Source organism: Carcharodon carcharias, chromosome 5 (assembly GCF_017639515.1).
Source record: "Carcharodon carcharias isolate sCarCar2 chromosome 5, sCarCar2.pri, whole genome shotgun sequence".
Taxonomy (NCBI): Eukaryota; Metazoa; Chordata; class Chondrichthyes; order Lamniformes; family Lamnidae; genus Carcharodon; species Carcharodon carcharias.
Window position 1 is genome coordinate 43,315,109 of NC_054471.1, and position 25,159 is coordinate 43,340,267.

The window sequence follows — 25,159 nt, forward strand, 5'->3', positions numbered from 1 at the left end:
GCTGTTTTGAGTCCTCGGTATCTGCTATAAGCCTCCCTTTTTCTCTTTATCCAATCCTATATATCCCTCGGCATCCAGGGTTCCCTGGAATTGTTGGTCCCGCCCTTTATCTTTACTGGAATCTCATTCACCAATATCCAAAATGGAAAGGTGGTTAGAGAGTGAGGTAGCCTCAGGGGATTTTCGCACTACCTGCCTGTTTCTCTTAGATACTCTGGTGGTCACCCATTTCCTCTCTGTCTGTGTGCTTCTTAGCTGTGGTGTGACCACCTCTCTGAATGTGCTATCTACATAATCCTCAGCCTTGCGGATGCACCACAATGAATCCAGCCACCACTCAAGCTCTGCAACTCAGAGCTCAAGCTTCTGCAGCTGGTGACACTTCCTGTAGATGTAGTCATTGAGGGCACTTTGTGCCTGCACAGCTTCCCACACCTCACAGGATGCACATTCCACATCTCTGAGCTGCACTGGCATACCTTATACTTTATATAAAGTGTTTACTACTGTGTTTACTAAGTTATTTTAATTACTATCTTAATTTAGAATAATTCCTAAACATACAACAATTTACTGTGTTTATCTCAGTCTCGCCCCTTCTCGCACTCTTTTAACTCTCCGGCTCCAATCTCAGGCTCGCCCCTTCTCACGCTCTTTTAACTCCTGACCCCAGTACTCCAGTAGCTTTCAGCTTCTCCATGAGGATTGTATAAGACAGTGGACTGAAAGCCGTATGGAAATAACTGTGTTTATTGTAAAAGAAGTTTGCCATGAACCATATAATGCTTAGCAATCTCAAATTAAGTCTCAACTGACAGTCTTTTTTAAATTATTCTGGGCTCTCTAGAGCATCTAATAGAAACACTTCAAATATTATAAAAAACCACTATGAGCCACTGATATCCATGAGATTTCTTTCCCATCTTTTAAACTCAGTAAGATCTCCCTCCTTGTGGCTAGAAATCATAACAATGCTCTGAAACATCAAAGGTCTTGGCGTCTCAAAGCTTCACAGAGCAGATCCCAGATGCTTCAATGATCCTGAGATCATACTCCAAGACTGCTGCAGTTCCCCCTTTTCTCACTCGGAGACTTTGATACCTCACTACCCGCTACCTGACCATTAATAGACAACACATCATCAGTTGTCTTCCTTTCATCCAACTGCTTCATTCTCCGCGCAGAAGGTGTCATTCATTTTTTACAGCCTAGCTCCTTGCTCTGGCTTGTTGGGTTAGACACCAGGTTAGTATGGAATTTTCTCCAAATCCCCAAGAATACCCTTATGAATTTCAAATTCACCTGGCAACCCATTTTAAACTATGGGAGAACAATTGAAAATCATTTTGATTTTAATTGTGCACGCTTGAGATGAGTGTAAGCCATTGTACACACTTTTTCTCCTTAATGGCTTCCTGATCTCATGATGCCCTACACCAGAACTTAAACCTGCAGCAAGCTTGCAGTGGCATATTAAAGGCCCTCTGCATTTGCCTAACAAGCCTGCTTCCCTTTGCAAAGGATGCCACTTATTTGATGTAGCATCTGGCTTTAGTTCGTCTATCACTTAAACTGTAAAGCAAGGAAACCATTGATTACATTGATTCAGCTCTATCAGCAGCCAACTGCAAGTTCTCTTCCAAGCCAGTCACCATCCTGACTTGGAATTCAGCAAAGGAGGACCACAGGATTGATTAAGATGGGAAAAATAGAGTACAAGAGTAAGCTTACGGGGAACATAAAAACTGACTGTAAAAGTTTCTGTAGGTATGTGAAGAGAAAAGATTGGTGAAGACAAATGTAGGTCCCTTACTGTCAGAAACAGGGGAATTTATAATGGGGAACAAAGAATTGGCTGACCAACTAAATACATACTTTGGTTCTGTCTTCACAAAGGAGGACACAAATAACATATCAGAAATATTGGGCAACACAGGGTTTAGTGAGAAGGAGGAACTAAAAGAAATCAGTATTAGTAGGGAAATAGTGTTGGGGAAATTGATGGGATTGAAGGCTGATAAATCCCCAGGGCCTGATAATCTACATCCCAAAGTACTTAAGGAAGTGGCCCTAGAAATAATGGATGCATTGGTGGTCATCTTCCGAGATTCTATAGACTCTGGAACAGTTCCTACAGATTGGAGGGTAGCTAATGTAACCCCACTATTTAAAAAGAGAAGTAAAGAGAAAATATGGAATTATAGGGGAAAATTCTAGAGTCCATGATAAAAGATTTAATAACTGAGCACTTTGAAAACAGTGGCAGAGTCAGACAGAGCCAGCATGGATTTACGAAAGGGAAATCATGCTTGACAAATCTGCTGGAATTTTTTGAGGGTGTAACTAGTAGAGTTGATGAGGGGGAGCCAGTGGATGTCGTTTCCAGCATCCGCAGTTTTTTGCTTTTATCATTTTTGCTTTCATCAGAAGCATGATGCTGCTGCCACCAGATTTTCTTTTCTTCATTTCCTGGGTTCTTTGCCACCTGGAAGAAGTTCTGCATCTTAATGTCAGCTGGGGATAACCTTAAAAGCTGTCCCGCCAGTCCATGGCACACCGCACTGAAATGTTCACTGGATTTTTTTTGGGAGCAGAGGAGTTAACGTGTTTTTCTTCTTTCAGATGCAGATTGAATTTATCCAACAGGCAAGCATGAACTTTAGGTTTATACCTGTACTTTTCGCAAATGCTACCAAGGTAAGTAAAGCCAGATATTCTCGCCACTCTACAAGTTCCTGCACAGCGGGGATTGTTGTCTGTAAATTTCAAAATTCCAGTGTACAACTTTAGATGCAAAGTCCTTTGTCCACTCATAACTAGGGGACCTATTTGACCAGAAGAGGAAGCGTTCCTTTCGGAGAATTTGACTAATTTTAGCCTTAATTAAACCTGATAACAAAAGAAACCAGCTCTTCCTGAGCCTAATTGGTAAATTCTTCAACATCAAGAGCACATTGAAATATGAAAAAGCAGCCGGTGTTATCGTCACCAAGTCGGCATTTCTAGGAACACACAAATTAAACCTAAAAATAACCACTAAAAGTAAGGACAGGCCTAGCACCTACAGGCCTCGGCACTGTGGAAGCTTCTAGAAATGACAATCCAGGACAAAATTAACAATCATTTGGGCAATTGTGGATTAATCAATGAAAACCAGCACAATCTGTTGAGGGCAAATCATGTTTAACTAGTTTGATTGAATTTTTTTTAATGAGGTAACAGAGAGGGTTGTTTAACTGCAGTCGATGTGTGTAAATGGGCTTCTAGAAGGTGTTTGATAAAGTGCCGAATAAAAGTTTTGCTGGCAAATTTGAATGCAGTGGAATAAAAGGGAAAGTTGCAGCGTGGATACAAAGTTAGCTAAGTGACAGGAAGCAGAGTAGTGCCGAACAGTTGTTTTTCAGACTGGAGGATGGTATACAGTGGGGTTCCCAGGGGACGGTACTAGGACTACTGCTTTTCTTGATATATGTTAATGACCTAGACTTGGATGTACCGGGAGCAGTTTTAAAATGTGTAGGTGTCACAAAACTTGGAAGTACAGTGACCTGTGGGAGGGGGGTGCGGTTAGACATCTAGCGCGTGGATCAGATTAATGTTAACAGCATGGGGATCAATCCCTATTCCAGCTGGGGTAAACTCAGGGCCCGCCTCTCTGCACTACCCACAGTAAAATAGTCAAGGCACTTTGCCATGGTTTGATGAATAATTTCCAAGGACCTGTCTTCGGGCAGAGAACTCAAGAAGAAAAATGGGAGGATAGTGATAGACTTCAAGAGGACACAGACAGGTTGGTGCAATGGGCAGATGCTTGGTTGATTACATTTAGGAAAAGTGTGAAGTAGTACATTTTGGAAGGAAGAGCAAGAAGAGACAATATAACATAAAGGTTACAATTCTAAACAGGGTGCAGGAACAGAGAGATCTGGAGGGTACATGTGCACAAATCATTGAAGGTGACAGGGTATGTTGAGAAAGTCAGACAGGAGCCTGGGCTTTATAAGTAGAGGCTTAGAGTACAAAAGCAAGAAAGCTACGGTGGGCATTTTAAAACCCTGGTTCAGCCTCAAATGGAGTATTGTGCCCAGTTCCGGGCATTGCATTTTAGAAAGGATATGAAGGCTTTGGAAAAGGTGCGGAAAAGATTTACAAGACTGTATCTATGGAAGACTTGCTTCAGTTATGTGGATAGATTGGAGAAGCTGAGATTGCTCTTCTTGGAGAAGAGAAGGTTGAGAGGAGATTTGGTAGAGATGTTCAAAATCATGAGGGGTCTAGGTGGACTAGCTGGAGAGAAACTGTTCCCATTGGTGGAAGGGTTGAGAACCAGAGGACATTTAAAGTGATTGCAAAAGAACCAAAGTTCATATGAGGAAAGCTTATTTATGTAAGGAGTGGTTATGACCCGGAATGCAGTGCCTGACAGGATGTGAAGGCAGATTCAACCATAGTTTACAACAGAGAACTGGATAAACACCTGGAGGGAGAAAAAATGCTAGGTTATAGGGAAAGGGTTGGGGAGTTGGGACTTACTAAATTGCAGTTATAGAGAGCCAGCATGAGCTCAAAGGGCCAAATGGCCTTCTTCTGTGCTGCACCTATTCTCTGATTTATTCTTGATTTTCTTCTGTGATTAGCATTTTAAGAACATGTCTCAAACATGTATTACAAGATCACAAGATAGGTTTTGACCTCATTTGATCTTAATCTTCCAGAATGCTAACTTGATTATCTTCCAGAAAAGCACATAGCTGCTTCACAATTGAAAAAGCTGAACTATTCTTCATGCTGAAGTTTTCCAGCTGCTATTCACTCTTTAAAAAAAACAACACTTTCAGACACCAATCCGAACTTGATCGTAACACCCCTAAAACTGTGCCCTCCTGTGTCACCTCAGTGTGATTACTAGAATCCATTATTAAGGAGGTAACAGCAGGACATTTGGAAAATCGTAATACAATCAGGCAGAGTCAACATGGTTTTGTGAAAGGGAAATCGTGTTTGGCAATTCATTAAAGTTCTTCGAGGAAGAAACAAGCAAGGTGGATAAAGGGGAACCTGTGGAGGTAGTCTACCTGGATTTCCAAAAAGCATTCAACAAAGGTTACTACACAAAATAAGAGGCTCATGGTGTAGGGGGTAATATATTATCATGGATAGAGGATTGGTTAGCTAACAGGAAGCTGAGAGTAGGAATAAATGGGTTATTTTTGGCTTGGCAAGCTGTTACTAGTGGAGTGCCACAGGGATCGGTATTGGGGCCTCAAAAGTTTACAATATACATCAATGACTTGGCTGCACTCTTTATGTGGAATTTTCAAGTCATTTGGTCCTACTGGTCAATATTGGTGTTCCTGCTCCACACAAACTTCCTCGCACACCTCTTATTCTAACCCTATCAGAGTGTCCTTCTATCCCTTTCTCCCTTAGTGCTTATCTAGCTTCCCCTTAAACACGTCAACTAGTCCATGTGATAGCAGGTTGCATATTCAAAAGACTCCTTGGGTGAAGAAGATTTTGTCAACAAAACAGTAGTGATAACACTTAAAAGAGTGGAGGCTTTAAAGAGTGGAGGCACTTAAAGATGTTATATAAATACAAGGTGGAAAAATTGGGCTCATTAGTGCATGTCTTTTGGGTGCTGTGAGTGCTGTTAGAGCTCCATAATGGCATCCACAATGCTCACATAGTTAAAAGTCTTTGTTTAAAATTTATTCGTTCATGGGATGTGGGCATCACTGGCTAGACCAGCATTTATTGCCTATCCTTAATTACCCTGGAGAAGGTGGTGGTGAGCTGCCTTCTTGAACCGCTACAGTCCATCTGATGTAGGTACACCCACAGTGCTGTTAGAGAGGGAGTTCCAGGAGTTTCACCCAGCGACAGTGTATTTCCAAGTCAGGATGGTGAGTGACTTGGAGGGGAACTTCCAGGTGGTGGTGTTCCCATGCATCTGCTGCCCTTGTCCTTCTAGGTGCTAGAGGTGATGGGTTTAGAAGGTGCTGTTGAAGGAGTCACTTCATGAGTTGCTGCAGTTCATCTTGTAGATGGTGCACACTGCTGCCACTATGTGCGGATGGTGGGGGGAGTGGATATTGAACTTGGTGGTTGAGGTGTCGATCAAGCGGGCTGTTTTGTCCTAGAGGGTGTCCAGCTTTTCGAGTGTTGTTGGAGCTGCAAATGGAGGGTATTCCATGACACTCCTGACTTGTGCCTTGTAGATAGTGGACAGGCTTTGGGGAGTCAGGAGGTGAGTTACTTGCCACAGAATATGTAGCTGCTGACCTCCTATTTTAGCCACAGTATTTATATGGCTAGTCACCCAGAGAGTCTTTTGAACGTGGAACTTGCTCTCAGATGGACTAGTTAAGGTGTTTAATGGGAAGCTAGGTAAGTTTCTGGTCAATAGTGACCCCCAGGATGTTGATAATGGGGGAGGTTCAGCAATGGCAATGTCAAGGGGCGATGGTTAGATTCTCCCTTGTTGGATATGGTCATTACCTGGCACTTGTGTGGCACGAATGTTGCTATTTATGAGCCCAAGCCTGGATTTTGGCCAAGTCTTGCTGCATTTGGACATGGACTGCTTCAGTATCTGAGGAGTTGCGAATGGTGCTGAACATTGTGCAATCATCAGCGAACATCCCCACTTCTGACCTTATGATAGAAGGAAGGTCATTGATGAAGCAACTGAAGGTATTTAGGCCGAGGACACTACCCTGAGGAACTCCTGCAGTGATGTCCTGGAGTTGAGTGACTGACTTCCAACAACCACAACTATCTTCCTTTATGCTAGACATGACTCCAACCAGTGGAGCGGTTTCCCCTCGATTCCCATTGACTCCAATTTTGCAAGGGCTCCTTGATGCCACACTCGGTCAAATGCTGCCTTGATGTCAAGGGCAATAACTCTCACCTCACCCCTTGAGTTCAGCTCTTTTGCCCATTTTTGGACCAAAGCTGAAATGAGGTCAGGAGTTGAGTGGCCCTGGCCGAATCCAAACTGATTGTCCGTGAGCAGGTTATTGCTGAGTAAGTGCCACTTGGTAGCACTATTGATGATTACTTTGCTGATGACCAAGAGTAGACTGATGGGGTGTTAATTGGCCGGCTGGAGTTGTCCTGATTTTTGTGTACAGGACATACCTGGGCAATTTTCCACATAGCCAGGCAGATGCCAGTGTTATAGCTGTACTGGAACAGCTTGGCTAGGGGTGCAACAAGTTCTGGAGCACAAGTCTTCAGTACTATTGTCGGGATATTGTCAGCGCATATAACCTTTGCAGTATCCAGTGCCTTCAGCCATTTCTTGATATCACGTGGAGTGAATCGAATCGGCTGAAGACTGGCATCTGTGATGCTGGGGACCTCCGGAGGAGGCTGAGATGGATCATTCACTCAGCACTTCTGGCTGAAGATAGTTGCATTTATATAGTGCCTTTCACTACCACCAGATTTCCCAAATTGCTTTACAGCCAGTGAAGTATTTATTGAAGTGTAGCCCCTGTTGTAAAGTAGGAAACATCACAGCTGATTGCACACAGCAAGCTCCCACAAATAGTAATGTGGTAGTGATCAGATAATCTGTTTTGTTATGTTGACTGAGATGTAAATATTTGCCAGAACACTCGGGATAATTCCCCTCCTCTTTCAAAAAACTGCCATGGGATCTTCGACATTCACCCGAGTGGACAACTCATCTGAAAGATGGTGCCTCCAACAGGGCAGCACTGCCTCAGTACTATACTGGATTGTCAGACTATATTGTTGAACTGAAGTGCTGAGTGGGACTTAAACCCACAGGGTAGTGTCCTCAGCCTAAACATCTTCAGCTGCTTCATCAATGACCTTCTTTCCACCATAAGGTCAGAAGTGGGGATGTTCACTGATGATTGCACAATGTTCAGCACCATTCGTGACTCCTCAGCTGCTGAAGCAGTCCATGTCCATACCGAAATGCAGCAAGACCTGGACAATATCCAGGCTTGGGCTGACAAGTGGCAAGTAACATTTGCATCACACAAGTGCCAGGCAATGACCATCTCCAATAAGGGAGAATCTAACCATCACCCCTTGACATTCAATGGCATTACCATCACTGAATCCTGCATTATCAACATCCTGGGTGTTACCATTGACCAGAAACTGAACTGGACTTGACATATAAATACTGTGGCTACAAGAGCAGGTCAGAGGCTAGGAATTGGGGTGAGTAATTCACCTCCTGACTCCCCAAAGCCTGTCCACCATCTACAAGACACAAGTCAGGAGTGTCATGGAATACTCCCCACTTGCCTGGATGAGTTCATATCCCACAGCACTCAAGAAGCTTTACACTGTCCAGGACAAAGCAGCCCGCTTGATTGGCAGCACATCCACAGACATTCGCTCCCTCCACAACCGAAGCACAGTAGCAGCAGTGTGTACCATCTACAAGATACACTGCAGAAACTCACCTTAGGCAGCACCTTCCAAATCCATGACAGCTACCATCTAGGAGGACAAGAGCAGTAGGCACAAGGGAACACCACCACCTAGAAGTTCCCCTGTAAGCCGCTCACCATCCTGACTTGGAAATGTATCGCCGTTCCTTCATTGTCGCTGGGTCAAAATCCTGGAACTCCCACCCTAACAGCACTGTGGGTGTACCTACACTACATGGACTGCAGCGGTTCAAGAAGGCAGCTCACCACCACCTCCTCAAGGGCAACTAGGGGTGGCCCAGCCAGCGAAGCCCACATCCCATAAACGAATAAGTTTAAAAAAGAACTTTCTGACTAAGAGATGAATGGGCTACCGACCAGGGCATGTTCAATGGGGCAAATCACCAGCCACCCTATTGGTACAGGCGTTAGTTCTCACACACAAACGTTAGCCAGAAGTACACAGTACAGGCAGATCGTGATATCAATCAGCATGCAACATTAGTTTGATGACAATGCTGACAGTTTGGAGCTCACAATCTTCCAGCTAATCTCCTAGCTTCACACAGCTGAACACATGTTCAACAGCAGGAAGGATATCCCAATAGCAATATTTAAATGGATCATCAACCAATTACAGGTATGTTGCTAATTGATTGCTTCTGGCCGTTGCTATAATTTTACAAGTGTTTGGTGCCTTCTCTAGTTGCTTGAAGTTGCAAATGTCTACGGAATGCGGCAGGCGCTGAAAGACTTTATCCTGACTTCAAGGCTTTGGCACAAACCAGTGATTTCCAGACATCATTGCATTATTAGGCTGTCCGCTGTGGAATATAGACTGGCTTGGAGAATGAGCAAAGCAGGCCGAGCTGCTGAGGGAATGGGGAGGAGAGGGAGAAGGGCTTCAGTCTGAGGCCATAGCTGCCCAGGGTGTTCACAAAGCAGTTCTCTCAGTTAACATCAGTGAGGAAAAATGACCAGAATTTTATAGGCCCCCACCATCCCCACCCCCAGCCCTCGCCCACCTCCCCCGCTAACCACCCTGGAGCAGATTGACAGGCAGGGTTGTAAAATTGGGCGCCATGTCAGCAGCACTGTGCCTATTGCCTGCCACCTCCATTGGGATTTTACCCCCAGTAGGATGGCAGCAGGGAAGGCATCCGACAGCCTGCACGCCTGTGGGCCTCCCCCCACCTTCACTGAGATTTTACCCACGGTGAGAGGTGTCAACACCATGTGGCAAAGGGGCCTTTTTTGCTGTGTGTGGCGGTGGGAGGGGGGGTCCTTCCTGTTAGGGCACTGTGATCAACAGAGCTCACCCCCCCCCCCCCACCCCACCCCCCCGTCCCCCTTCCCCCCCACCCCCCACGGCCCCCCCCCCCCCCCACCCCCGCCCCCCCCCCCCCCTCCCCCGTCCCCCTCCAAGATAGTCCTGCAGTCCCAGTAATGGTCACTGTTTCTAGAGACACTGCTGGCTCTAGAGAGCTGCCAGCCCTTGGCAGTGGGGATTCCTTCCAGGTGGTTGCAGAAGTCCCGTCTCCAGCCAATCGCTGGCCTGACAGCTGTAAATTGGCTGCAAGGCGGACCCGGCCTAGTGGAAATGAGACCACCCCTGGCTTTTCAGCCGGGGAGTTGAGGCTTCTGCCACTGATTAAAATTCCAGCCAACGTATAGCCAAGGATACTCATAAGGAAGAAGAGACTTTATTGCTATTAACACAATACTAAACAAAAAATGTCAATTAAATATTATAAGCATGTTCCATCTAGGCACTCTGATGATGTATTCTCAGGTAAAATTACCTTTTTCTGTCAGTGATAGCCAATTTAACATCATCAAAAACTTTCCGTTATAAGACATAAGACTGCACAGCTGAAAAATACAAACCTCAACTCTAAAAACAATAGAGGTCATTGAAGTAAAAATAAAACAGACAACGGTGGAGAAACCTTTCCTCTGTTCATTACTTTGTGGTGCGATCACAAACGCCATTCCAAAGATGCAACTACAATATTGCTACAATGAGCTAACTTTGGGAGACCCTCTCCTCTCCTCTGTACTCCTCTTCAATTAAATGCTCTTTGTTAAAAATGATTGAATGCTGTACTTCACTCTCTTGTTTTCCATTGGTCTATATTGTACCTTGTACATTGTGTAAAGCTTTCCCTTTCATTGCAGGCTCACATACCCAGCTGGCTGCAGAACACAAACGTTTACAATTGGCCGAGAGATCAGAAGCGAATCCTCCTCCGATTGCTGAGAGAAGAGGAATATATTGCTCCACCAATTGGGCCATTACCCACCATTCATTCAGTCCCACTTTAAGCCCTTGGCCTTGATTATCCTTTCTCTTCTTTTAAATTGATTTGCGGCCATCATTCCTGCCTCAGTAGCAACACTTTGATAAAAGTGGACTGTATGGAAGTTATTGTAGTTTATCCAAGTCTTGCTAAGTTGGCCCTGTGCTACAGTCAATGATTTCTCCCTTAGTATGTAATGGTGGAAACTCAGTTGTTAACTGACTGATTAACCTACTGAAGGGTTCTCGACATCTGAGTCTCCAACACTGAGGTTACACATGACCCATGTATATTTTTTAAAAAAGGCGCTTCTAAGTTTAATGCAGTGTGATTGCACCAACATTTTAACCTTTTTAGAGTTACCTAGACAGTGCTACATCCAAATTTCTCAAAAGGGAGTTTGTGAATTTTATGCAATACTGTATACCAATCCCACTGTACAATTCTTGATTAATACCAAGCACATGTCCCTAATGTACTCCTTGGAAAAATTGATAATAAATTGGCCAATGGCCTTCAAGTGATGGACTTCCACCAGTCAGGAAGCTTCTGTCAAATTATTTTTTTTTAAAAATAGCGATGAGAGCTGACTCAACTTGCTTTCCAGGTCTTGGTGGTAGATTCACTGCACCAAAAAGAACTCCAGCCTGGGGTTTGCTACTTCCTCCTATTCTGTCTCTTTTCAGATTTGCCACAAGCACCAGGGGAATCTCACTGCCACCAGCCTGAGAGGAAGTCAAACGCTCAGGAAGTTGATGACCTTCTCTATTTAGCCACCATCAACAAGTTTAAAATTGGTAACAACTGCACTGTTTTGCTTTCAGCAACAGAGTGCAACTCACTGGTTTTCTTTCCTCCATCCAATATCCTGAGTCAGAAGGTTTTCAACTATGAGGAATGCCAAAGCTGGGCTCCAATCCTATCCTTACCCAAAGGAACATACATCCTTACTGAGGTAAGGAAACTAAAACAGTACACGATACTCCAGGGGCGCTCTCACCAAAGCCCTATATAATTGCAGCAAGACCTCCTTCCACCTATACTCCAACTCCCTTGCACTAAAGGCTAACACCTGATGTATCTGAATGCTAACTTGCTGATTCATATACAACCTAAATCCCTCTGCATGCTGACATTTACAAGTCTTTCATTGTTCAATGAATGTTCTACTTCTATTCTTGCTGCCAAAGTAGATCATTTCCCCATATCATATTCCATCCAACACCTTTTTGCTCACTTACTGAACCTGGCTATATTCCTTCGCAGCCTCTTTGTGTCCTTCTCCTGCTTTTCTTTGTATTGTCAGCGAACTTGGATATATTATACTTGGTCCCTTCATTTATGTAATTGATGTAGATTGTCAGTTATTTACTAGAATCAATTATTGAGCGATGAGAGCAGTTTTCCACTAATTCTCCAATACCAGGTAAACTGTGTGCTCCTGGCAAACTTCAGAAAGTGGACCGGGATTTCGGTAGGGAGGTAGGAGAATATTAAAAAATAGAAATAGAATTAACAGACTTTATCTTGAAATGTGCTTTTGTGTTTTCTAAGAGTTTTGGATGGATGGTTCTTGCACGAGATACAAATGGGAATATTCCATTCCTGATGCCGGCAATTTCTGACTAAAACACAACCATGGCAATGCATCAACCATGTTAACAGGCTGACACGCTCAGTGGTTGAAGGGACACTATTCTCATGGACAAGCAGTTAGCAAACTTAGAAAATTTGTTTACAACTGCCATAATGATGCAAATCACATGCATGACATGATCTTCTGACTCTTCCCTCTCCAAATGACGGTAAACAAAGTTTTATGATGACTGTGTTTTTAAAGGGGAGACAGCTCCTGCAAAGCAAAAACTGAAGACATAGTCAGAAATGTCTAGTCACCACAGCATTGTACTGTTGTGAGGCATGTTACTTACAATTACTGGTGGAGGTTTATTTGCTGTACAACCTCTTACAGTACAGTGTGTCAAATCTGGCTATCCAAAAATCAGAGTTATCCGAAAACGGGATTTTGTTTTTAGAATACCATGTGTCAATTTTAATTGGGTAAAATGTAAACAAAAAACTTACCCGGACAATTTGGCGAGATGCTGTATTGGCCTCACTGGTTATCCCCTTTGCCCCTTGCACACCAAGCTCCAAGCGACCCTTGACCCCACCTGACTCAGCTTGAACCGAACCGCTCATGCCCCGAGCCGCCCAACCTGAAATCTGGCAAGGTCTGAAATCCAGCGTGGCCTTGGTCCCAGGTTACTGGCTTTGAGACACCGTACCTGTCTCCCTTAATTGTACAAATTGATTACCTTATATTAAAGATCAGCCCCATAGCACCCCCACTGACCCCGCCCCCTCCCCCCCTCCCCCCCCCAAACAAAATTACAGAATACTTTCTCGGGAAAAAAAGATGAAAATGTTCCTGGTTTGTGGCGCAGTGGTTCACGCAGATTTGGCAACTATTTTAACAACAAACCAAAGGGTTAGTTTACCACAGTGACCTTTTGTATTTCTGACCTTTAACTAATTCCATGTTCCCTCCTGTTTCACAGCATTGTTTGATAGACTGAGTTTATTTATATTTATTTTCAAGATTTATAAGATTAAGATGCATTCATGTAAAGTATAAACTAACCATGCCTGACATCAAAAGGGCAGTAATCATATTCATAATGCTATGAGGCTTGGCTGCACATCAATAATCGTGAAATCTTATGCATATTGTTTCTTATTTTCCCACCATTTATACGAGATTCAAGATACTGTAGCACATGTGTAGCACTCACATCCTTAAGTGAGCTTAAGGAAGGCACACATCTTCAAACAAAAGCCTCTTTTTAATGACACAAACAATAGTGTAGAATAAAGTTTTCCCTTCTACCTGAAGGATGTTATTGCAAATTCAATTCAATGTAAGGGTTGTCTGATGGTGCTTCCATGACAAGATGTGGCTCAAAATAGACTCCGTCTCAATCCACACAATATGTGCCCAGGGTGTGTGCTGGGGTTCTTCTCTTGTGTAGAAAACTGAAATTTAGAAGGGTCTGGTAACTCAGAATCGTGACTTCCATAGAATATTTGTTGACCATAAGTCATGCACATGATTCCACCATTGTGACATTTACCCATGTAAGAAGATTCCTTGCCTGATAATTTTGCAATAAAACTTCCCCACCAATGGTATAGGTATTCACTTCAATATGCTGCAACACATGAGTGCAGCTTAAAACTCAACAGAATTTATTGAAGACACCTATTTGAATCTTGCCAACATTTAGACCGTGATTCAGATCTGCTCAGACACTTCAGTCAACCTACTATCTCTGTTTGAAGATGGTAGTTATAGTAGGGAACAGCTCTGTGAACTCTGGAAGTCTACCAGACCCTCTTGGATGAGTACTGATGGGTAAATCTAGGAAACGAGTGCCACCAGGTCACTTGACATTCACAGATGAGCTTAAACCTCCCTCTCCTCATCCAGCATCCATAATAAATGTGCATCACAGCAGGAGCAAAACAAGAAGCTTGATAATCTTTCCCCTCCTACCCATGCCCCATGCACACACCCTGAAGACACAGACGAACATATGAATTAAGAGCAGGAGTAGGCCACTCAACCCCTCAAGCCTGCTCCGCCACTCAATAAGATCATATACCCTCAACTCCACATTCCTGCCTACCCCCGATAACCTTTCATTCCCTTGCCTATCAAGAACCTATCTACTCAAAGACTCTGCCTCAACCACCTTTTGAGGAAGAGAATTCCCAAGTCTCACAACCCTCTGAGAGAATTGCTTTCTTCTCATCTGTCTTAAAACAGTGATCCCTAGTTTTAGATTCTAGATTCTCCCACGCTGAGACCAGTGGTACTGCTTCGGAGAACAACTAATTTAAAACAGTGTGGGAACTACTCACTTCCATGGCAAAGGACCACTTCACCTATTTAGCTACTGATCTCTTGGAGGCAGCCCCATCCAAATCCTCTAGGGTGTTGTACCTGATGAAGAGCAGCAGCTCATGGTGCAATACCTGGCTTGCTGATCAGTAAAGCCAGTGTCCATGAAATCTGCAGCATCAGTAAATCAACAGACTTGTTTAGCACCCTGACAAACCCTGTCACCAGCTGAGATGAAAATCGTTTCAGTGTCTTTTTTTTAAACTGTATTGGCAACCTTGGGACTTATTTTGTACATTTTTAAACCACTGGACTGGGGAAGAAGGGAGTTCCCCATCTTATAAAAAGCCAAGAATTATTTTAAAAAACGTCATAACACCTGTTGACATCAGGAAGTTCTAAAGCCCAAAACCTTGAGACACGTGAAACAGTCACAATAGTCTTTGCGTCCAAGGCCTCTGCCAGTCATTGGTCAATGGCCTTCGGTCTGTAGAATTTGGTTTTAATGAGATATGTTAATTTTAGACATTAATTAGAATCATGCCTTGGAATATACTTGTTGAATGCTATGTACCTCTGTGAATGAATAATCCCTTCTATAATTTGTAGGAGTCCAAAAGCTGAAACTGCTTGGACTTCACACACATTGGGATGAATTTTCAGGCCCCACTGAAGTTGGGAACAGAGACAAACAGGGCCCGGAAATACTGGGCAGAATGTTCTTACGACTACCCATCCCCATGTGGCGGGTGGTCAGTTAGCTTCATTAAGATAAAAACAGAAAATGCTAGAAAATCTCAGCAGGTCTGGCAGCATCTCTGGAGAGAGAAACAGAGTTAAATTTTTGAGTCCGATATGATTTCTTTGGATCTATGGGCATGGCTGACTGAGGGAGGGAGGGAGGTGGCAGAGCTAGAAAAGCTCAGGGGACAGAGGGAGGAAGCTGGGCTACACAGGGAAGGCCAAGATCTACAGACAGTAGGTCAAGCATGATTATGGGTTTTGGAGGGAAGGTCAATAGTGAGGCCCTGAGAGTCGAGGGTAACAGAGGGCAGGTCAAGGATGAAAGAGAGAGGGGTTGATAATGGTGATGGCAGGTCAAGGGTAAGGGGTGGGGGGTGGGCGGGGGGGAGTTACAGTGTGCTGGGGGGTGCTGAGCGATCAAGTGTGTTTGGGGGTGGGGGAAGTGGGTCTAGAGTCACCAAAGGCAGGGCAAGGATAAAGGAATGATGCACCAGGCAGGCCCGTGACACCCTCATTGCATCCAGATTCCAGCCAGAATGAGACCCCTGCAAGATCTCTTGACCTGTTCACGAAATGTCACTGTGTAGGTGCCAGCAGATCCAGGGATTATAAACTGGTCACAATCTCCACCAGACTGATGCTGCTGTATGGTATGAAGTGGGTGCCTGTCCAGGTGCTGTTCAAATATGGCGCCGACTTTTGACCCCTTGAGGTAACAGCGGGTCCAGCAATTTCCTGCCCAACTCTGCCACATGATTGGCTGGGGCCCTCGCCTCTACGTATCTACTTGGCTGGCCGCCGCATGAGTGGATATGACTAGCCACTCCGCCTCTGAGCAGAAGGGCCGCACAGATCCAGTTCCGCCACACGGCCCTCAATGCAAAAAGAGGATTCCACCCTTACTTACCCCCCATGGCATCCTGCTGTTCCACTCGTGCTGGAAGGCCTCTGATTAGTCCTGCAGTCTCCAGAGCCCATCTGCCACCCTTAATTGGACAAGGAGCTTACCTCCATACCAAGTAAGGGGGCACCTTTGTCAAATTCCCAAAGAGTGACTGTTTCTCCATGGAGGTGGATTTGGGACCTAGAAACAGCCCCGACTCCTAGTTCCTGCCTCCTGAGGTAGACTCCAGCCCGTTGTCACAATGACTCTGGATCTACTGCAACAAGGTCACAACAGCGCTCTTGCCGATTGACTTTTAGAAAGGCCAAGTTATAAGTAATAAGGAAAAGCCAAGGAGGTAGATTTGCGCACTAGTGTAAAACTGCTTTTAGTGAATTGTTTCTTTTTCCCAATTTTACTTCCATTGAACTGAATGGTGATGACAATGAGCGGGAGATGTAAAACTGCAGCAAATTCGCTATCACCCAACTGTCTTCAGCTGTTCTATCAATGACCTTCCTTCCATCACTTTCCATTGGGAGGGAAGGAAGGGATTTATTGTCAGAACCTAAGATAAACGCGTAGCAAAGGCTTAATAGCCAATCTCTGGCTCAACTCAGTGATTGGGCGGGACTTTCCCCTCCGCGGACTAAGTTCCATCGTGGGCGGGATAAGCAGCATTCTCCCTGTTGGCTGCAATGGCGAGTTTTCGTTCCCAGTCGTCTGCATCTCGCCTCATTAAATATGCACCAGCTAGAAACCTGATTCACCCACCCCATCATGACCTTAGCGGAACCTCGCTCCGGGTGCCCACGCACAGCTTTCCCAATGGCTGCAGTCCAGGGCCGCTCCAGCTGAGAGGTGGCTCCCAAACCAAAGAAGCATGCAGCCCCCAGGTTTAGTGACACGTCGCTGGGTCACCTTCTGGATGCCGTTGAGGACCGCTGTGACCTTCTCTACCCTCGTGGTGACCAGAGGAGGTCTGCCAAGGTCACCAACCCGACCTGGGAGGTGTCTGTGGCAGTGAGCGTCAACTCTGCCCAGAGGAGAACAGGGATCCAGTGCTGCAAATGGATAAATGACCTCATCCGTACAGCCAGGGTAAGTCATCCTTCTCATCATTCTCACCTCACATTCTCACAAGCCCCTCAGACATTCGAGGATAATACTCCACATGGAACTCATTCAGTACCAGCACACAGGACATCACCACTCACTCTCCTGCACACACCCTGACATCTCCATCTGTGCTCACATCCTGTGCAGCTTGCGTCCTCATACAGTGCCCTCAGCTCCACTCAGCACACACACAAAGCAGACATCCTTATCATCTGTCTTGACATGCTTCCTGCTCACTCTCTCTCCACCTGTCTTTATGCAGGCCAAGCTCGCCCATAACGAAAGGGAGAGGTCCCTGACCTCAGTGGGGACATGCCCAGAGATCAGAGCCCTCACCCAGTATGAGGACCGAGCAGTACACCTGGCCGGAAACATTCTTGTGGCGACGGTGAGACCAAAGTCAGGACCCCGCGCCAGCAGATCCTTCTGACAGCAAGACTGTGAGTGCAATGTGATGTTTTGTACTTTGCTGCCACGCACTAATTATCTCTAATCTCTTTCATAGCCACCCCCGCCAGATGACACAGGGATACCAAGAGCCAGCCCCTCCTCTCCAGCCCCCTTGACTCCTCGGATAAGGATCCTGAGCACGCAACGATGGAAGACCTCTCACAGCGTTCACCCACACCCTCCACCAGCGCAGAGGCACACACCTCGGTGGGACTTAGAGCAGCCTCGGAGTCACAATCTGGTGAGCAAAGCAAAGAGCAGGTGGAGGCATGGACATCTGAGGCTACCGGCTCTCGGACGATTGCTGGAGGCCAGGATTCTGCTGATTCCCAGTCAGATGACGAGCCTGTGGACTCAGTCTTAATGCAGGTATTGAAGCTGCAGTGACAGTCACGGTTGTCAGATACATTCCACAGATTGCAACGTATGATGGAGGAGTCCCTCTGCGTTCAGTCTGAGGTAATAACACGGACATGCCAGCGCCGAGATCAACACTGGTTGGATAGTGGCTGTCATGGAAACTTTGGTCCAGGGCTTAGGTCCTGAACTGCGCAGGCGCTGCACTCCATCACTGTAGGCATTGCTTGAATCTATCAGTGGCTATGCAAGACAGGGTCAGGGCACCTTGATCTCACTCCAGCTGCCCCTTCTCCTCAAGGAGTCAGCCAGGGGCAGATTTCAGATGGGTGCCCCTTTAATCGGCCCCCCACTGCTTGTGAAGCGCTCCTCCCAGAGGCCCCTAACAGCCCTCCCCAGCAGTGTCTTTAGTTTAATTTTCCGCTGCTTCAGGTTCCAAGATGGTGGTCCTCAGGTTTTATTATCAGACCAGCTTCGACCCTCCCTGTGTGACCTTGGAAATTCCTCCCATCGTCCTGGAGGAGCATAACGTTCGGGGTTTCCATCCGTCCGATTACTCTCAGCCCCGCCCCTGTAATTCTGGGTCCCATTGTGATAGAGGTTGATATCCCCGTGTTACCAATTGAATCATCTGAGGTGGATGTTCCTGTGCCCCATGTAGACTGTACCCCTCCCCATGTTGAGGCCTAGTGTACTGTGACATACAGGGACATCCCCACAAGACCGAGTGCTGCCCCTTCCCAATCTACAGGCTGCAGAAGCCTGCCCTGACTGTGACGGTGTCATCTGCGGTGAGTGCTATGTCAGGAATCCCTCGGACCGCCATGTGAGATGCTAACCACGCCCTCCGCACCACATGCTGGTACTACTGACAGCGGGCTAACCTGCCCAACCCCTCCCTGGACTGGGACAAGGACAGCCTTTGCAAGCTCAAATCACTACTTAGGCATTGCTTTAGTCGGCTGTCTTGCCATTCTGCCTGGGGACTGCTGCCCTTGACTCTCTTTACTAACCGGCCACTAGATGCCCCCAGTCTTCTCCCTCAGTCATGTTTCCGTGTTCAGCTTTCCCCAACCTTGCCCTGCTGCCCCAGTCGAGCCTTTGCCCTCCAACCCCTTCCCTTGCCTTTGTCTTGTCTCCCCCACCTAGTCAAACCTTTGACATGTAGCACATTAGAACACCACCTCCCCCTCCCCCCCACCCTGATCTCCCTGCTGCACTGGTACATGGAGCCTTGCCTGTGATGCCACCCCCCCCCCCCCAGGTTGATGTGCTGAAGGCTGGCACGGGGTCTGTAGAGGCACGAGCATAGCCCAGTGCGAGGTGGGCGAACTAACCATGAAGTCACGGGTGAAGTGCGGTTTGCCAGGTGCACCTCACTTATAACCGGCCACGATGCACGTTGGTCTAATTTGACGCCGATGAGGCCTTTTGATCCCGCGTCGGGACACCACGGGAAGTCGTGATATTCTAATGTATTCAAATGGCCTTCTCGACAGGACTGGGCGTGAAAGACGAGCTGCTGTTGAAGGCTGGAGCAGACGATCGCAGCCTGTTTCCCCGCCGGCAGGAAGCTGACTTTTTGGCTCCAGCGATACTTTTCCCTCCTGCCCGCCATTACCCCCGTGCTGGGCAGGGGCAGGAAATCCCTGCCGTTGCATCGAGCCTCGTGTAGGAATGGAGTCTTAAAAGGAATGGGAAAATGCAATCGAAAATAAATCTAAATGGGACTGGGTGACCCGCTTGATTAGAACAATATCATTTCAGCCCGAGCACCTGTATTTATATTCAGCTAAATCTCATTGGATAAAAGTTTGCTCTTTGCTGCCAGATTCAAATTGGGCACAAAACTACCCGTAAATCAATACAATTACTGGTAATTCAACACAAAGGGGCAATTTCAGACAGAGCAGCCTGACTAGTGCAGTAAATTATGCTCTTGTGATGTTGGACAGGTTTGATATTCAGCTGATGTCGAGATTATGGTACTTTGCTGGGGCAAAGGAGAGGGAGTTCTACTCTAAAACTGGCTGTGCTTTGCTCAGCCTGAGAGTGCTTAGTGCCAATGATTAGTGGGGAGATTTCTTCTGAGTGCAATTTGTTAACAGCGCTGTAAACAAAGAGTTTTATGGTTTCGCCAGACGACAACAAGAAAACCTTCCAGCTGTGTTCATGATCTTGCTAACGCACAAAACAAAATGAAGGAAATCTTTCCCTCTGTGGTGGCAAGAACTAATTAAAAAGTAGTCCATTCTCCGTCACTGACCCTAGTCACAAAGAAAACTTAGTAGGAAGTCCTACAGGTGACGCTATTGTGTGAGGAAAGGTTTGTGCAATTAACTATAACTGGAGTGAACCGAGAAATGTCGGATATTCAACATCCTGTTAAAACAACCATTGAGTTCAACAGATTACAGTGGTTTCCATACCAATCCTCAGTTTGGTTAGCCCTGTGTTTGGCCCACAGAATTCTTATTGTGCAAATATTTTATCTGTGATAGGGCTGTGTGTGATTTGTTTGATGCCTATTGATTTATTACCTCTGAGGACTATAGGGTCACTGCTAGGTTAGAACTTAAGCTTTGACTTTAAGCCAGATGAGACTGACTTTGATCACTGAGCTTCTTTGAAAATTTATGATGTCAAAAGTTTTTGTTTATTGTCTGATTTTTTTTTGATGTTCAATATTTCAACTTTGTCCCTTCTATAAAAAAAATAAAGAAATACGTAAACATTTCTCAATCTGTGATAAAAAATGCTGAAGTGAAATCTCTCCATATTGTATAACATAGTCCAGGATAGAGCTCCCATCATACAGACTCAAAACGTTAACTCTGCTTCTCTCTCCACAGAAGCTGTCAGACCTGCTGAGTTTTCCCAGCATTTTCTGTTTTTAATTTCAAATTTCCAGCATCCACAATATTTTGCTTTTATCTCCAGGATAGAGTGCTGGCTTTCCCAGATAACCTGGTCTGATGACCCTCTGGGACAGGGTACTGGCTGAGCTCAAACGCAGTCATCTCGTGTGATTTCACACCCGATTGGGTCGGGCACATTCCCGCCCAATCAGCACAAATTCCAGCCCACTGTGTTACTCCATAATTAGCAGCTTACACTATCTGTTTCCTGCCTCTGCATTTATTGTACTAGCTACTGGGTTTAGAAAGGTTTTTATTCTTTCACGGGATGTGTGCATCGCTGGCTAGGCCCACATTTATTGCCCACCCCCAATTGCCCTTGAGAAGGTGGTGCTGAGCTGCCTTCTTGAACCGCTGCAGCCCATGTGGTGTAGGTACACCCACAGTGCTGTTAGGGAGGGTGTTCCAGGATTTTGACCCAGCCACAGTGAAGGAACGGTGATATACTTCCAAGTCAGGATGGTGAGTGACTTGAAGGGGAACTTCCAAGTGGCGGTTTTCCCATCTACCTGCTGCCCTTGTCCTTCTAGATGGTCGTGGTCGTGGGTTTGGAAGGTGCTGTCGAAGGAGCCTTGCTGAATTCCTGCAGTGCATCTTGTAGATGGTATACACTGCTGCTACTGTGTGTCGGTGGTGGAGGGAGTGACTGTTCGTGGATGGGGTGCCAATCATGCAGGCTGCTTTGCCCTGGACGGTGTCAACCTTCTTGAGTGTTGTTGGAGCTGCACTCATTCAGGAAAGTGGAGAATATTCCATCACACTCCTGACTTGTGCCTTCTGGATGATGGACAGGCTATGGGGAGTCAGGAGGTGAGTTACACATCGCAGGATTCCTAGCCTCTGACCTGCTCTTGTAGCCATAGTATTTATATATCTGGTCCAGTTCAGCTTCTGGTCAACGGTAAATCCTAGAATATTGATGGTGGGGTTTTAATACTTCCAAGGTTTTAATTTTTCTTAAAAATATTAGTTTTTAGAAGCTAACTCAATGGTTGCCCCCTTATGCAACCATTTATCTTTAAGCTGGCACTTGCCTTCAAATGTTCTTATGATTCTTTCTCAGTGGCCTCTTCCCCCACGTTCACCCCCAGTGACCTCTCATCATCGGATGGGATATGACCAGAAACTGTCTTGAATTATTACCACAAAGCTGACCACAGGTTTTTCTCGGACAAATACATATCTGCTGTGTTTGCTTCTTACACGGTCCAAAGAACCAGGGCAACGTGAAGCAAAAGATTTTTGTGCAGTGAGAGGTTAGAACTTGGAATGCATTGGCTGAGGGGGTGATGGATATAAATTCAACACTAAAGACCCTGAGACCATAAGACATAAGAGCAGAAATAGGCCATTCGACCCATCAAGCCTGCTCCGTCATTCAATGATATCATGGCTGGTCTGATAATCCTCAATTCCACTTTCCTGCCTTTTCTCTATGCCCCTTGATTCCTTTACTGATTAAAAATCTGTCTATCTCAGCCTTGAATATACTCAACGACCCAGCCTCTACAGCCCTCTGCAGTAAAGAATTCCACAGATTCACTACCTTCTGAGAGAAGAAATTCCTCCTCATCTGTGTTTTAGATGGGTTCCCCTTTACTCTGAGATGATGCCCTCTACTCCTAGACTCTCCCACAAGGGGAAGCAAACTCTCAGCATCTACCCTGTCCAGCCCATTCTTATATGTTTCAATAAGGTCGCGTCTCATTTTTCTAAACTCCAATAAGTACAGGCCCGACCTACTCAACCTCATCTCATAAGAAAATCCCTCCATACCCGGGATCAACCTAGTGAACCTTCTCTGGACTGCCCCCAATGCCAGTATATCTTTCCTTAGATAAGAGGACCAAAACAGTTCACAGCATTCTAGATATGGTCTAACCAGTGCTTTGTATAGTTTTAGCAAGGCTTCCCTATTTTTATACTTGTCTTCCCTATTACCTGCTGAACTTGTATGCTAGCTTTTTGGGATTCATGCACGAGGACACCCAAATCCCTCTGTACCACAGCTTTCTGCAGTCTTTCTCCATTTAAATAATATTCAGCTCCTCTATTCTTCCTGCTAAAGTGCATAACCTGACATTTTCCCACATTATATTCTGTCTGCCCACTCACTTAACCTGTCTATATCCTTCTGTAGACTCTTTGTGCCCATCCTCACCACTTACCTTCCCACCTTCTTTTGTGTCATCCACAAACTTGGCAATAGTGCATTCATTTCCCTTATCCAAGTCATTAATATATATTGCAAATAATTGTGGCCCCAGCACAGATCCCTGTGGCATTCCGCTGGTTACAGGCTGCCATCCTGAAAATGCCCCCCTTATCCCAACTCTCTGTCTTCTAGTTAGCCAGTCCTCTATCCATGCTAATATATTACCCCCAAAACCATGGGCTCTTATTTTATTAAGTAGCCTTATGTGTGGTACCTTATCGAACGCCTTTTAGAAATCCAAATATATTACATCTACTGGTTCCCCTTTATCTATCCTGCTTGTTACCTCCTCAAAGAATTCTAATAAATTTGTCAGGCATGATTTCCCCTTCATGAAGCCTTGCTGACTCTGCTTGATTATATTATGCATTTCTAAATGCTCTGCTTTACATCCTTTATAATAGGCTTCTAACATTTTCCCAATGACAGATGTTAAGCTAACTGGCCTATAGTTATCTGTTTTTTGTCTCCCTCCCTTTTTGAATAAGGGTGTTACATTGGCAGTCTTTCAATCCTCTGGGACTTCTCGAGAATTTAAAGACGCTTAGAAGATTACTACCAGCGCATCCACTATCTCTGCAGCTATTTCCTTTAATATTCTAGGATGCAACTCATCAGGTCCGGGTGACTTAGCGGCCTTGAGCCATAAAGTTTCCCTAGTACTTTTTCTGTGTGATAGTTATTGTATTTATTTCCTCCTCCTCCCCCTTTTGCCCCATGATTATTTAGTATTTTTGGTATGCTATTGGTGTCTTCTACCGTGAAGACTGATGCAAAGTATTTATTCAACCCCTTTGCCATTTCCTGGTTCCCCATTATTATTTCCCCAGCCTCATTCTCTAAGGGGACTATATTGACTTTGGCCTCTCTCTTCCATTTTTTCACTTTTCCATGTAAGTATGTTTCCATAGTGACTATAAGATCATAGCCATTAATCTCTATTTGTGCCATTAATTCATTTATTTTGTTCTGACTTAATGGGCTGAATGGCAGCCTTTGGTGCTGTACCATTTTATGCACAGATCTAAAAATTGGCACGAAAATGCAATAGTGGCCAAATTCACCATTTGGTGGTACTCACAAGAATTGGGACATCCCATTTGGCTCCTTGAGCCTGCTCCGCCACTCAGTAAGATCATGGCTGATACGGTTGTGCTCACAAAATGGCATTTGTGAACCAGATGGGCTTTTACAACAATCAACAGCAGTTTCATGGTCATCATTAGACTCCTAGTTCCAGATTGAATTCAAACTCCATCATCTTCTGGGGCAGGATTCAAACCCTGATCCCCAGGACATTACCCTGGGTTTCTGGTCCAATGATAATACCACTACGCCATCGTCTTTGATCAATAATGTGCTAAACTAAATAGGCCTGATTTCACACAGCCAACTTCCATCTACATAACGTGGGCAAAGTTTCCAGTTTAACCCTGGGAGCTCGGAAGCAAAAGATTTGGCAGTGGGGAAATCGAACATACTTGCAAGGGATGATGGATAAAGTCAAAGGTGAGTGGGTGCATGTAAGGACGCGAAAATTGAAAGCTTTTACAAAGGCTTCTGATATTTATTTTGTATTTCAAGCGCAGCAATAATTATTTGAGTAGCAAAAATGCCTGACAACACCCAATATCTGGGACAATATCTGTGCAGTTTGTGGCCAAATGGTGCAAGACTATGACCCCTGTATCATGTCTGGCACATGAGATGCCCGTGAGCGCTCCAGACTGTCCTCACATAGCATTGCAGAATGGCCGGAAAGAGGGAGAAAACATGAGGGCATAGCTGACCATCAACACTACTGGCAGTGCCAGCCTATGATGTATGTTAGCTACAGGTATCCTTG

General features: G+C 45.3%; 1 protein-coding gene across 1 annotated transcript in view; it reads left to right on the top strand.

The window, feature by feature from the left end:
* LOC121277689 (E3 ubiquitin ligase TRAF3IP2-like) overlaps nt 1-11,262 on the top strand; it is an 84,539-nt gene extending 73,277 nt beyond the window's left edge. Inside the window, exons 8-9 of the mRNA XM_041187321.1 lie at nt 2,623-2,697; nt 10,602-11,262. Coding sequence (XP_041043255.1) covers nt 2,623-2,697; nt 10,602-10,748 — 222 coding nt within the window. The 3' untranslated portion in view covers nt 10,749-11,262. The remainder of the gene's footprint in view (nt 1-2,622; nt 2,698-10,601) is intronic.
* The last annotated feature ends 13,897 nt before the right edge of the window (nt 11,263-25,159 follow it).